At 41.8% G+C, this 14396-nt stretch overlaps 1 protein-coding gene across 1 annotated transcript in view; it reads left to right on the forward strand.

Moving 5' to 3' along the window:
• LOC149168687 (PROTEIN TARGETING TO STARCH (PTST)) overlaps nucleotides 1-14396 on the forward strand; it is a 467761-nt gene that overhangs the window by 14155 nt on the left and 439210 nt on the right. Inside the window, exon 3 of the mRNA XM_089428375.1 lies at nucleotides 351-705. Within this exon, the coding sequence (XP_089284501.1) occupies nucleotides 351-705 (355 nt within the window). The remainder of the gene's footprint in view (nucleotides 1-350; nucleotides 706-14396) is intronic.

Below are 14396 nucleotides of genomic sequence, written 5' to 3' on the forward strand. Positions count from 1 at the left end.
AATGATAGAGTGTCAAATGAGTAATTTTTATCAATTCTTACAAAGTTCCCACCTAGGCTTCTGTAAAGGAAGCTTGGGAGCACATCTTTGTTGTTTCCAGAGATTATTTAGAAACATGCTTATTCTTTTGCTTTCTTAAAATCATTTTGGGCCTCTAAACTTTCTTTTGTTTTATATGTGGTTCTTTCCGGTGTCATTGTTATGGTCATTTCTTTTCTTTTTGAAAATTATGTACCTTCATACTGCACATGTACCAGATAGGTATATAATATTTTATGTGTTAAGGCAACCCAATTGGAAACGTAACTTAAATTTCATATAAATATGAGCTGACAATATTTTGATTGCAGATCTAGCCTTCCTAAAGTTGGTTGGTGGTCAAATTCACAACCTCCACGACAAGAAGGGAATGGTAGTCACAAAAGCTTAAACTCCATGTCCATTTGTAAGTCAGCCACGAGAGTGGGCAGGTGTAAGTGGCCAGTTATTGTATGCATAAGAAGGTATCCAAAGGAGCAAATGGCTGAATTTTTGGCTATGGATTACAATACGGTTGCAAGGAGATCTCTGCAAAGAAGCTTTGCTATCACAGTTGGTTCCGAAGAGAAAGCTATGGAGTTATCAGAAGAGTACACTGATAATTCTAATGGAGCTTCATCAGACTTCTCTAGAAGTTACTTTGGACAGCCAGTTGATAGTACCGAGGTAAAACTATTAACATAATACCTGAATCTTATCTTTGTAACCACTGTTGCACTATATGATTCCTCTATGTTATGGTAGGTGCACTTTAAATTGAGGGGAATATACATGTAAATCTTCCCTATTACAATCGTATCCACTGACAATGGCTGAACAGCAAACCCAAACAGTAGCTCTTTGTCTCCGTTAATGGTTTTCTTTTATTCTGTCGTGAAGTATGTGTATTTCAGCTTGATGGAATAAGAAGGATTATCTAGTGCTGCTGTTATGACTATCTTTGATTATCCAATTGCTGCAAAGTGCAAACTCAACATAGAGAGTGATAAAATTTCTTGAACCCAGGAACCTGGCTATTTAATTTCTAGCAGATTACAGATCTATAGAATAAAAGCACAACTGGGATCTTAACATAAACATTCCGTGGAAGCAAAATGACAACCAATCTCAATCACACACTACACACAAATATTCTGCCCATTCAACAGTTTTTCATTAAAATAATATCAGAACCTACTTGGGTCCCTTCCTAAGAAAATGGCCCTCTAAGGAATTTACAAAGACAACATACACTAGATCTGATCCAGCTGATCAAGCCCTAGATCTGTCCTTCAATTTGCTTGGCTGATCTAGATCTCCGTTGTGCACCCTTGCACCTTCTTTGAACCTGACTTACTTGGATGAAACTCCTTGCCCACCCTATAACGGAGATCGCTTCTCAAGTCTTGTGCTTGCTCACTGTTGTGTATTTTTTCCTCTTCTTAGCCTTGCTTTTATAATTTCTCATTGAGCTAAATCCCTAACCCTAATCTCCAAAGCGAAGGATGGATAGGCTTAAATCCTAACCTATTTGAGATCAATGATAGAAATTAAAACATATTCACTAAAGTAAATAATTTAGTTTTCTTTAGTTCAGTGGCCAACATAATTAATTATGTGCTTTTCCTAAGTTAGAGTTGTTGAATTTCCACGATCTTGGGTCTAGGTTAGAGTCTTAAAATCACTGGCACTACCAAACCAAGAATCTCAACCATAAGCTACTTTGCACAGTGGAAATATAAAGCAGTAAATCATATATGCACAAATATACACGGTTTTTAACAAAATTGTACAATCCCAATCTTTGATATATTAAACCAAATATGAATAATACAAGTCTATGGTATACAAGATACAATGACAAACATTGCTGTAGCTTTTATGTCGTATCTTGTCTTGCTGGTCTTTTGCTCCCATATTGCTCACTAGTAGTGCCTTAGTCCGTCAAGGCCACTACACATTGAGACTCCAAGAAGGCTGCCACCTAACAATGCTGCATGTCACTTCTGTTGCAAGTACATGGGCTCAACAAACTGCTCTCTGGGTAGGCTTAATTCCCGAGCTCCAATTTGCCTTCTAGTAGTCTCTTTCGTCCATCAAAGAGCTACTCATTAGGCTGCAAACTTCACCGAATCACACGCACCAAACAACATCCTTCTTGTTTGCTACTCTAGGGCTACTTTAGGTAGCCAACACATTGACCTCCAATTAGATCAATAGCACCGAATCACGTCACTGTCAATTCTGCTCCTAGGAAGACTCTTCACCTCCTCGGAAGATCCTCCACATGGCACCAACAGGCTGCTACAATCACGATCCAAACTGGTCAACTCCTTTCATTGACAATCCTCCAAAAAACACTACTGTCACTACTGTCTACACTGTTGCTCCTGCAATTCTGGTTAGGGTACACAATACAACCCTCAATCCTCCACGCAGTTAGCAGATAAGCCCTTCTAGGGTTGCGGTCCACCTTGGAGAAGGCCCTACCATGCCACGTTGCCTTGTTAAGGGACTGTCCTCCCTAACGCTGCCCGTTAACTCCTCCAACTGCTTGCTATGGCCTGCGGCCTAGCAAAGCAACTTAGTAGCTGCGGATCCCCTCCAAACTAACCAAAATAGTCACCTAACAACCCTGTCTTGTCCCTCTGCTCCTCGGCCTATCTGCCCAACGATTATGGCCCTAGAACAACCTTCTTCGGACCTATCTTTAGCCCTAAGACAGCCCTAAACAAATCCGCAATCAGCCCAACACTTCAGCCTTCAAATAGACCTCTCCCACATTGCTCCTTAGCCTCCACTTCAGATTTGTCCCCACGTTGTCCTTGACCCTTTCTTGTTGCGGCTAGGGCATCCGAATTTCAGAGCTAATTCTTGGAGGAATGTCTCACAAATGGATGCTTCAATTGAATCCAATTCACCCTCTTCTTTTAGCCTAAAGAGGGGTTCCAACGAATTAGTAAAGAGACCCATCCATTGGAGTAATTTACATCAAGCTTACATGACTTGAAAACCAATAATTAATTTGTCAACTTCAAAAATTCATTTCTCCACTTCTACAACTTGGAATTCGATGATTCTCTAAGCGTTGGATTCTCCTTTCTGCCCTCTATCGTCTCATTCCATCACATGTAGAAATGTGCCTCCAGAATTGCCCCAACACAATTGGGTGCAAAACCCCATAATTGGGTTCCAAGCCCACAAGTGACCCTTGTGACGCTTTGCTCTCCAAACCCTGAACCCTAGGGCTTGGAGTACCTCCCAAGCTACACAAATCAATAAGAGTTAGGCTAAATCACAAAAGCAACTTGCTCAATAATTAAGCAAGTATCCTAAAGAGACATTGGACAACTTCTGCACACCTAGGCACTTAGGCTTGTGCAAAACTACTTGCCCAAGCTATAAACATCAACACTCCCTCTTAGCGAGGGAGGTACTTCTTGAAGAGCCACCTAGAACTAGCTTCCCCTCCAATACTAGCACGATTTCCCATGCATCATCCTCTACCATGGCTCTCCTCCAAACCCCCTGGTCTGCTACCTCTTCAGGGACATTGCTCATCCATGCCATGTAGTTCAAAAACTTCTTTAGAGGCTTTCTCTTCCTGAATGTGCTCCGAATAGCCTCCACATGCTCTTGAGCATCCTTACAATGTCTGCTTAGACCACTTGGGTCTCTTGACAAAAACTAGAAGGAGCTACTTGTTGATTTTTTGTAGCATTGGGAGGTATTCCCGCATGGCAAAAGGGGTCCCCAAGTCGGCCTAAAAAAATTAAAATAAAGCTATTTTTGGAGTCACATGTTGGCCCAGGAAGTCAAGTCGACCCAACCAATGAAAAGGTGTGTCCCTTGGTTATTTCACCCCAATTTGACAAGTATAAATAGAAGATGTGATACCTCATTTATCTCCACCAACAAAGAGCAAGTTTTCTTCTCTCTCATTAGCATTCTTGGACAACGACACGTGGAGGAGTATTTTTTTGACCGAGTTTGATTGGTCGTTGATCGAGCTTTTGATCTCTGTCTGACCGTTTTTTGATTGGGGGTTGACCACAAACTACAAGGTTGACCGCAGATTAGAGTTGATCACAGGGCCAAAGTTTGACCACAGGCTAGTTCTTTGACCAATGTTGACTTTTTGTGTAGTTTGGCTATTTGATCAAAATTGACTTCTGTGTGTTTTGGCTGGTTTGACCAACATTGACTTGCGGTTGTTTGACCAAGTTTGATTGGTATTTGGACTTGGATTATTGGCACAAATTTCTATATGAGTTGCTGATTTGTAAACCTTGTTGAAGAATATTTTCTCCTAAAGGAAAGTTGTTGGGTTTACCAGGGTAAAATTATTGTCACAATATGTCTCTATTGTGCATGGCTGTCTTTCTATGATCTTTATTATTTCCGCTGCATTTACTATTTAGATTTTTTGAAGTATAATTATTCAATGAGTAGTGGCATAAAATATTGGTTGAAGATCATTAGGAAATACTTATCTGGTAAAAATTGTATCTGTCGCACTTTTGTATAGAAAATTCAACATGGTATCAAAGTTTTGTGGAAAGAGCAGCCATTGAAGTTAGCCTAAAGAGACAATATTCAACGACGTGGTTGGTTTTTGGATCTCTTGTCAAAATGGCACCAAGTCTCAAAGTAGAAAACAGGTTGGATGGTGCCACCAGTTTCAGATCTTGGAAGACTAGGATACTTTTTTATCTTGGAAGAAAATGAGCTTCAGGATCATGTGGAGAAAATCATTCCAAAGTTAGAGGGAGTTGAGGAGAAAACCAAGTATAAGAAGGATGAAGCCAAGGCTAAGAGAATCTTGATAGATTCCATAAAGGATCACTTGATTCCTCATGTTGTTGGTTTGAAAACTGCGAAAGAAGTGTATGATGCTTTGGTGGGATTGTATGAGAGTAGCAACACTAGCAGGAAGCTAACCTTGAGGCATCAACTTCAGAGTGTTATGATGTCTAGATCAGATTCTGTTGTTTCTTATCTTATGAGAGTCTCTCAGTTGAGAGATGAACTTAGAGCCATTGGAGATAACATTGATGATACAAAGCTTGTTACAATGACTCTCACGGGATGAAGAAACTCAAGCTCTTGCAACTCATGCAAGGAAAGGAAAAGGGAAAAGAAATTTTGGGAAGTTTGATAAGAAGAACATAGGTAGAAAATCTGCTCCAGTTTCAAATCAACAGAAGAAGGATATGCCAAAGATCAGGTGCTTCAATTGCCATGATTTTGGACACTATGCATCCTAGTGTCTTTGTAGGAAAAGGAAGGGAAAGCAACAGGCATCGACAACCGATGTTGATGATGATAATGATGAGCATCCACCTTAGAAAAATTCAAATGAAGTTTTCTTTTCCTCCACTCTTTCAGGAACCATTATCAGTAATAGTGGTGTTTGGTTGGTAAACAGTTGTGCTTCTAGGCATATGACAGATTTTTGAGATTCTCTCACCGATTTGACGAAGGAGTATTCAGAGTGGCAGGTGGAACTTGGAGATAATGCCAAGTATATAGTGGAAGGAATTGGATCAACCTTGCTTCTGCTAGAGTTTGAAGATTTACTACACATGAGAGATGTATTGTTTGTACTAGGATTGAAGAAGAACCTGCTCTCTAACTTAGTATTGGAAGATAGAGGTTACAGAGTTGCATTTGTAGATGGTCAGGTTCTTGTATGGCTTAAGGGTTCAAGCATAGATTCAAGAGGAGTGATTGGTGTTCGAGAGGGAGGACTGTACGGTTATTAACACATCCAGCCCAAGCTGTGGCATATGACAATATCAACTCATGGGAGTCTCATATGGATATTGATAGTGAGGAGCAAGAGGCTTAGAAGGATGCAGGTACAAGTCCATCTATTCGAGATGTTCATCCTTTAGATTATCAGGATGAGGTAGCAGAGCCTGTGGACCTACCGAGAGATGTTGCTGACACTTTGCTGGTTGCAGAAGGACATGAAACTCCTAGAGGTACTTTCGAGGAGAGTAAATGACCACAAAGGTTCTCGAGTTATTCAACATTGATGAGAAACATCATTGATTTTGAGCATTCCAGTTATGAGGCAGCAGGCCAAAAGGTTTGGAAGGATGCCATGATGGAGGAGTGTCAGTCCATCATGAAGAATGATGTGTGGGAGATAGTTTCAAGACTAGAAGGAAAGTCAGTGGTGACTTCCAAGTGGATCTATAAGATCAAGCATGCAAGCAGATGGCAACATCGAGAAGTACAAGGCGAGGTTCGTGGCAAGAGGGTTCTCCCAGAAAGAGGGAGTGGACTATGATGAGACATTTGCTCCAGTTGCCAGGTACACTTCTATTAGAACTATTGTTTCTCTTGCTTCAGTTATGGGTTGGAAGATACATCAAATGGATGTAAAGACTGCATTCCTCAATAGTGTGATTGAGGAGGAAGTGTAGATAGAGCAACCTTAGTGCTTTGAGGTACATGGAAAGGAGTCCCATGTTCGCAGATTGAAGAAGACTTATACATACTCAAGCAAGCACCCAGGGCGTGTTATTCCAAGATTGATGGATACTTAATGAGCTTGGGCTTCACTAAGAGTGTTATGGATCTTGACCTTCATTTCATGGTTGTTGATGGCGATCCTTTGATCTTGGTGTTGTATGTGGATGATTTGTTCCTTACTGGAGCTGAGAGGCTCATTGTCAGGTGCAAGAGGGAGTTGACCTCGGAGTTCAAAATGAGGGATCTTGGCCTGATGCACTATATCTTGGGATTAGAGGTGTGGCAAAAACTTGATGAGATCTTCCTCGAACAAGGGAAGTACATTGTTTAGAGATTCAGTGTGATGGACTGCAAGTCCATGGCTACACTTATTGTCACCAATCTAAGGAAGTTGAGTAAATCCGCTTCAGATTCAGATTTGGTGGATCCCATGATATATAGGCAGTTGATCGGACCCTTGATGTGTGCTTGGTTAACACTAGGCTGCTCTGTAGTGAACACCTTGACCCAGTTATGGTTGAGCTGAGGTAGGTACATTGGGTTGTAGCAAAGCATGTGTTGAGGTACTTGTGAAGTACAATGGGATAGCATTTGAGATGTCTCATGTGGTGAAGTGAGGTTGTAGGGATATACAAATTAAGATTGGGTTGGGAGTGCAGAGGATAGAAAGAGCACCTCAGGGTGCTACTTCAGCTTGGGATCAACAGTGACATCATGGTTTAGCAAGAAGCAAACTTTTGTCACACAACAAAGGCAGAGTATATCACAACTAGTGCTGCAAGTTAGGAAGCAATGTGGCTTCGGAAGCTACTTGCAGGGCTATTTGATAAGGAGCTTGAGCCAACCTTGATATTTTGTGATAATCAAAGTTGTGTCAAACTTTCGAGGAATCTTGTTTTCCATGACAGGTCGAAGCATATTGAGATGAAATATCACTTCATTTGAGACATGGTGCAGAGAGGAGCAATGAAACTCCAGTACATATCCATAGACGATCACAATGCAGACATTCTCACCAAACCCCTATCTAGAATAAAGTTTGTATACTTTAGGGACAAGCTTGGCGTGATGCAGAATGTCTCCCTTGTTGAGAGGGAATGTTGATGTCTTTGCAAGATCGGGCAGACCATCCCCTGAGAAGCCATGCTAATTTGGCTTGGTCACGCTGATTTGACCAGGGGAGATGGATACATTCACCTGAGTAGTCATGTTGATTTGACTGGGCCGTGAATGGCCCAGGGGTAGACCTTCTTCTAAGAAGCCTTGTTGATTTAACCAGGGGAGATGGATATATTCACCTAAATAGTCATGTTGATTTGACTAGGCCTTGCTGATTTGGGTAGGGGTAAATAACTCAAGGGAAAACCTTCTCCTAAGAAGCCATGCTGATTTGGCTGGGTTATGCTGATTTGACTAGGGGAATTGGATACATTTATCTGAGAAGCCATGCTGATTTCGCTGTGTTATGCTGATTTGACCAGGGGAGTTGGATACATTTACTTGAGAAGCCATGCTAATTTGGCCAGGGTAAAGGCCCAGGTTACTCACATTGGCTGCTTTGGGATGGAGTGATATATATCTATAGACGTGCATGTGAGGAAACACTACATCAACATAGCAAGCTTATGAACTTTTCTTGAAGAAGGAGAAATTTTAGCTAAGGGGAAATATGTTTGTAGCTATAAGGAGAATACCTCCCTCACTAAGAGGGAGTGCTGATTTTTGTAGCATCGGGAGGGTCTCCAAGTCGGCCTAGAAAAATTAAATTAAAATTTAATTTTGGATTGACATATCGACCTAGCCAAGGAAAAGGTGTGTCCCTTGGTTATTTCACCCCAATTCGCCAAGTATAAATAGAAGATGTGATACCTCATTTTTCTCCACCAAAGAAGAGCACGTTTTCTCTTCACTCATTTGCATTCTTGGACAACTGCACATGTGGAGAAGGAGTATATTTTTGATAGAGTTTGATTGGCCGTTGATCGAGCTTTTGATGTCCGTTTGATCAGGTTTTTGACTAGGGGTTTGACCGCAGATTGTAGGACCATTGACCACAAGTTGACTGCAGTTGACCGAAGGGTTTTGACTATAGGCTCGTTGTTTGACCAACATTATCTTATGTGTATTTTGGCTATTTGACCAAGTTTGACTAGTATTGGACTTGGGTTATTGGCACAAATTTCTAGACAAATTGCTGATTTGTAAACCTTTCTGAAGAATAATTTCTCCTAAAGAAAAGTTGTTGGGTTTTCTCCCAAGGATTTGTTTCTCAGTCTAACATTATTGTCTCTATTGTGCATGGTTGTCTTTATATGACCTTTGTTGTTTCCGCTGCATTTACTATTGAGATTTTTTCATTTATATTTATTCAATGATAATAATGGCATAAAATGTTGGTTAAAGATTATTAGGAAAAATTATCTGACGGGAAATTGTATCTACTACACTCTTGCATAGAAGATTCAACACTAATGACTCCTCTCTTGAAGGTTGACTCCCTGAGCTAGAAGCCTCTACATGTTGCTCTACTTTTGGAGCTTACTGCTTCTTGTCTTTTGCCACTACTGGTGGCATCTCATGAGAGTTTCTGTATGCCTGGTGCTTCTCAAACTTGACATCTTGGCTTACTATGTTCTTCCTCTACCTTGGAATGAAAGGCTTGTATGCTTGTGAAGTGTGAAAATTTCAACTACTGCAATTCTATTGCGGCAATTGGAAATTATTCTTCTAACTGTAAATTAATTAACAATTTATTTGCTCACACAAACAACCAATAATTCTCTACTGTAGTGTTCACCAAATTAAATTCTGCGGAAGATAAACTGGAAATTGAGAAATATACTAGCACACATATAAAATTGACACATTTATTTTTGGACAAATGTCTCCGGAAAAACCCAACTTGGGAAAATCGGTCTAGCAGCTGAGGGTTTTTATTTTTAAGAAACTATGAAATTTAGAGTACAATATGGATGCCGAAAATTGGCAATCCTACAGAGAAAATACTGGCAAAAATTATCTGAGGGAAATTACCCTCTCTCCGAGCAATCCCAGTCCTTGTTTACTTCTGAAAAGCAAGCTGTCCACCTAGCTCTGCGCAGGCCATGCGTCACCTCTACGCAATCCCTCAAACGCTTCAGCTCAGAACTTTTGCAAATCAAGCCGTCGCGCTTGCTGCTGAGTGGGAAAACGCTTCTTTGGCACTCTAGAACCCCTTCTTGGCCTATGGAACTGAAAACGTCTTCTTCCTTTACGAATCGAACTACCATCTGAGGTTTCTGTGCTGCCTCTACACAACCTCCTGGAGAAATTTTGGCCTCGCAATGTACTTTCCAGATTTGGAAAAATCTTCCTCCGACTTCATTGTTCCTACCCCTCTCTGTCTCTGCTTCCTTCTGAAGCTCGAACTCTTTCGACAACTGATTGCTGCTCTCTAGAAAATCGAACTCTCCAAGGATATCGATCTCGATTGTGTGTTCTCCATCTACCCATCGACTTCTTCTTATAATCTTCAGTTGAGACTCCAACGACTAAGATTAAAACTTAATCAAGGGCTAAGATCATATCAGAGTCGATCCATGTGAGTTTCTAGATGATTCACACCTTATCTCAATTAATTCTGATTAATTAACCACTTTTCCTAAGTTTAGACTTAGGAAATATTTAAAAATAGGCTAATAATCTAATTGAGACACTTCTAGGTGGAATTTCCAAAAACGATTTCGAGACTAGAACACCTCAGATGCTACAAAAACTAACACTCCCTCTTAGCGAGGAAGGTGTTCTAGTGTTGCACCATTGCTATAACACCCTGTCTCTGTATCAGCCTCTGTTATGCTGCTGATGTCTGGCTACTGTGACTGCCTACCACTGCCCACCAACCACTGTGCAACTTTGTTATTGCATTTGTGTTGCTGCTGACACTGTGATACTACTACCAATGTTGCATCTGTACTGCAACTTCCTCTCATTTGTTGCTGCTGCTACTGTTGCAACTACTGCAACTCAGAAGCATCTTAAACATTGAATCATTTGTGTCTTTGCTGCATCTGTCTCCTGAGTCCTGATTGTTACTAGCCCCTGCACTGTCCACTAAGGAATCTGTGTTGCTGCTAACTCTGCTACTAAGCCACCTGCTCTGTTGTCAACACTGCACTGTGCTCCTCAGCACCTAATTGCAACTAATCTGCAACTGTCACTCGGGAATCCAACTGCATCAACTGACATGGTCCATCTTGCTACTTAATATTGTGGGCCCCCATAGCAAGGTAATGATCCATGAGGAGGACACCTCAGTGGACCCTGCCCAAACTCCACAACTCTGAGACTATAGCTCCATATCGCCACACCACATTCCTGGAGGTATAGTTGCATACACGGCAAAATCTTCCTCCAGACTGGAGGACAACTTATCTATTTTTGCGTACACTACCACCTAGTCCTACTTCTCTTGCTTGTCCTTCTTCTTGAGAGGACACTGTGTACTGTAGTGGCCAAGCTCGCCACACCTAAAGCACTTTACCTTAGATAGGTCCTTTTTCTTCTTCTTTTCTCCCTGTCCTTGGTTGGGACCCTTTAATGCTAGTGCCACATTCTCCTCTTCCTTCTCACCCTTCACGACCTTGCGGCTGCTTCCGCCGATGGTGCTCTTAATTAGAGCCTGCCCCAATTCCTCTTGATGTAGATCAAACCACATCCTGTCCCATCCAAGTGATGTGTCTCTGCCCAAGATACTTTGGAAAAACACTTGCCAATCCTCTGAGATACTGTTCAGTGCTAATCGTACATGTTTGTTGGTTGAGGTGCCTCCCTAATGGCTGCAAGCTGATCTCGAACCTCCTGAATCCTGGTGAGGAAGGGATCTATGCCTTCACCCTTCTGCATCCTGATGCTTCTCAGCTTCTCCTGGAGAAACATCTTCCACTACTCGGTAGAACTCTGATATAGTTTCGAGAGAGCATCCCACATTTCCTTGGCAATATTCTTTCTAGATATATGTGAGACTATACGATCTCAGACTCCATGCAAAATCACCCACTTCGCCTTTGCCATCTCTTTTCTGTACTCCTTTAGGTGATTTGCATCTTGGGGTATTGCCACCACATTATCTATATAAGCTTTCATGGCATATTCATCTAGAAGGAAGAACATCGTAGCTTTCCAGATGACATAATTGGAGGTATCCTCCAACCTATCCCGATCTCTAAGCCGAGCTGTGGCCATTTGGAATCTGATCTAGAAACTCCCTCTTCCTCTGCTCGACTGCTGAATTTGCTACTTGCACTCCCTTCTGGCGTGAGAATAACTGCCTACAGCAACTGCCGACTGCAATTGGGAAATCAGATTTCTTGTCTAGAAACCCTCTGAGAGAAATTTCCCTTTGTGTGTGCTCTTTCTCTTCCTTCCGCTCAAATTTGCTCAACGATTCTTTTGCACTGCTCTCCGGAATTACTTTTCGGCTCTACCTTTGCCTGTTGGAGTCCTGCTCTTAGCAAATCGAGCTTTTCCTGCCACTGTGCAACTGGAAATCAAATTTTTGCTCTGCCACTCGCATTACCTGGCTAGGCCTTGCGCAAATCCTAGAGAAATTGTGCTGCTGCTCCCTCTAAATAGCAAATTTCTCCCTCTTCGTCGTTGAGCTACTGATCCGATGAACTTTGCTTTGATACCATGTGAAAATTTCAACTACTAAAATTCTATTGCGGCAACTGGAAATTATTCTTCTAACTGTAATAAATCAATTAATAGTTTATTTTGCCACACAAACAACGAATAATTTTCTATTGCAATTTTCACCAAATTAAATTATGCGGAAGATAAACTGGAAATTGAGAAATATGCTATCAAACAAACATAAAATTGACACACTTATTTTTGCACAAATGTCCTTGGAATTACCCAACTTGGGAAAATCGGTGGAGTAGTTGAGTGTTTTTATTATTAAGCAACAGTGAAATTCTGAGTACAATCTGGATGCCGAAAACTTGCAATCCTGGAGAGAAAATACTAGAAAAAAATTATCTGAGAAAATACTAGAAAAAGATCCTGGCCCTTGACAACTTCTGAAAAGCAAGCCATCCACCTAGCTCTATGCAGGTCTTGCGTCACCGTTGCGTAGTCCCTCAAATGCTTCAGCTCGAAACCTTTGCAAATCAAGCTGTCTTGCTTGCCACTAACTAGGAAAATGCTTCTCCGGCACTCTAGATGACCCAGATTTAAACAAAAACGCAACAAATTACAAATATGACCATAAATACAGAGATGCAACAAAAATAATACTTCATTTCATTGATGTAAAATAATGAAATATGATTACAAACAGAGATTGAAATAAACTGGCTCGGGCGATGGTAGCTTATCTTTGAGAAGAGATGTGGCGGCTACATGCCTCTAAACTGTGTTACATTGAGGCTCGAAGGCCTATTTATTGTTGAGAAACAATGGAAAACCCTAAACATCCAAAAAGTTAAACCTAGGAGATGAAACACCAAACTGTGGGCCCCGTTTGGGTAAATTGGTACATCAACTTCCCGAGGTCGTAACTTTGGCATACGATCTCCATTTGACGCGCACAATACCTCGTTGGAAAGATCTATCCGAGGACTACAATTTTTGAGTGAGCAACATCAGTCCATGACCCATGTTGCTCTCGGTTTTCTCAAAAAACGTCGTTTAGGGCTTCAAAACGGCTCCGAAAGTTCCGGACTCAAAAAAATGCCAAAAATAGTAAATTGTGCTACAATTAAGGAAACTGAAAAAACTGAAAGAGACAGTTGTAGGGGTCCAAGTGGGATAGGCGGGTGGCCACCAACATCCACCTGGATCATTCCTCCCCCCTTAGGAAGCAATGGTCCCCATTGCGTTGAGTGCCTCTATGAGATGGGGAAACCTCTGTTGAACTTGGTCCTTGGTGAGCTATTCTGCAACATTTGATGTGTCCAGTAATGGTGGGAAGCATGGTTGAGGGCGGTCCACATTGAACACTCGGTGCAAGCCAAGGAATGGGGGAATGCTGTGCTCTAAAGCATTGTTTCCCACAACCTTGGTAATGGTGTAAGGACCATATCGAAGTGGGCTCTTGCAAGGCGTTCTTTTTGCAGATGCAACAAGGTTTTGTCACCCACTTGAAACTTGCGTGGCACCCGATGTTGATCATGCCGCTACTTGTACTTGGCATTTTCCACAATGGAGCGATGATATATTGACCTATTGGGTAGAGTTGCTCCGGGAGTCCGATCGGACGAATGCTTGACCTGACAGTGCAACTGTACCCCTGGGGGTGAGGAGAAGATGTTCTTGTATTCTTTCATGACCGTATCCACCTGCTTCCATTGCGTGGAGGATCCCTTCCCAGGGGCCATGGATGTGGCTACGATCTTCCCCTTAAATAAATTTCCTAGTCCGGGAGATGATCTTGCTGCATTTCTTAGCAGAGATCAAAGAGTTGGCGGTAGGTGGGGCTACTTCCAGTATCCTGTATAATGAATTACCCAAGGAAATAATAACAATGTGAGGCCTTGACTCATACACAACAAGTCTCTTCTACAAGTATGGTTTGCCTAATAATACATCACAAACATCAAGAGGTGCAACATCACATAATACCTCATTTGTGAAGGGCTTGATGTTGTAGGGAGGCGACACTGCTGGCGGATTCAAAGATCTCGTCCTTGGTGAAGCCACCCAATGCTGTATGGTTGCGGGTGTGGTATAGTCGGTAGGCCCAACCGCTTCACGACCTCTATTGAAATGAGGTTCTTTTGGTTGCCACTGTCGACAATGAATTGCAGTGGCGAACCCTTCACCAACATTTGTGAGTGGAAAAGACTCTCCCCCTCCTCTGGATCTTTGGGCTCATTCTTCTGGGTCTTGGCAGTGGCAACAGTGGCGCTGGG

Source organism: Pinus tabuliformis, chromosome 4_2 (genome assembly GCF_031772625.1).
Source record: "Pinus tabuliformis cultivar Carrire ecotype Pingquan chromosome 4_2, CPIR1, whole genome shotgun sequence".
Lineage (NCBI taxonomy): Eukaryota > Viridiplantae > Streptophyta > Pinopsida > Pinales > Pinaceae > Pinus > Pinus tabuliformis.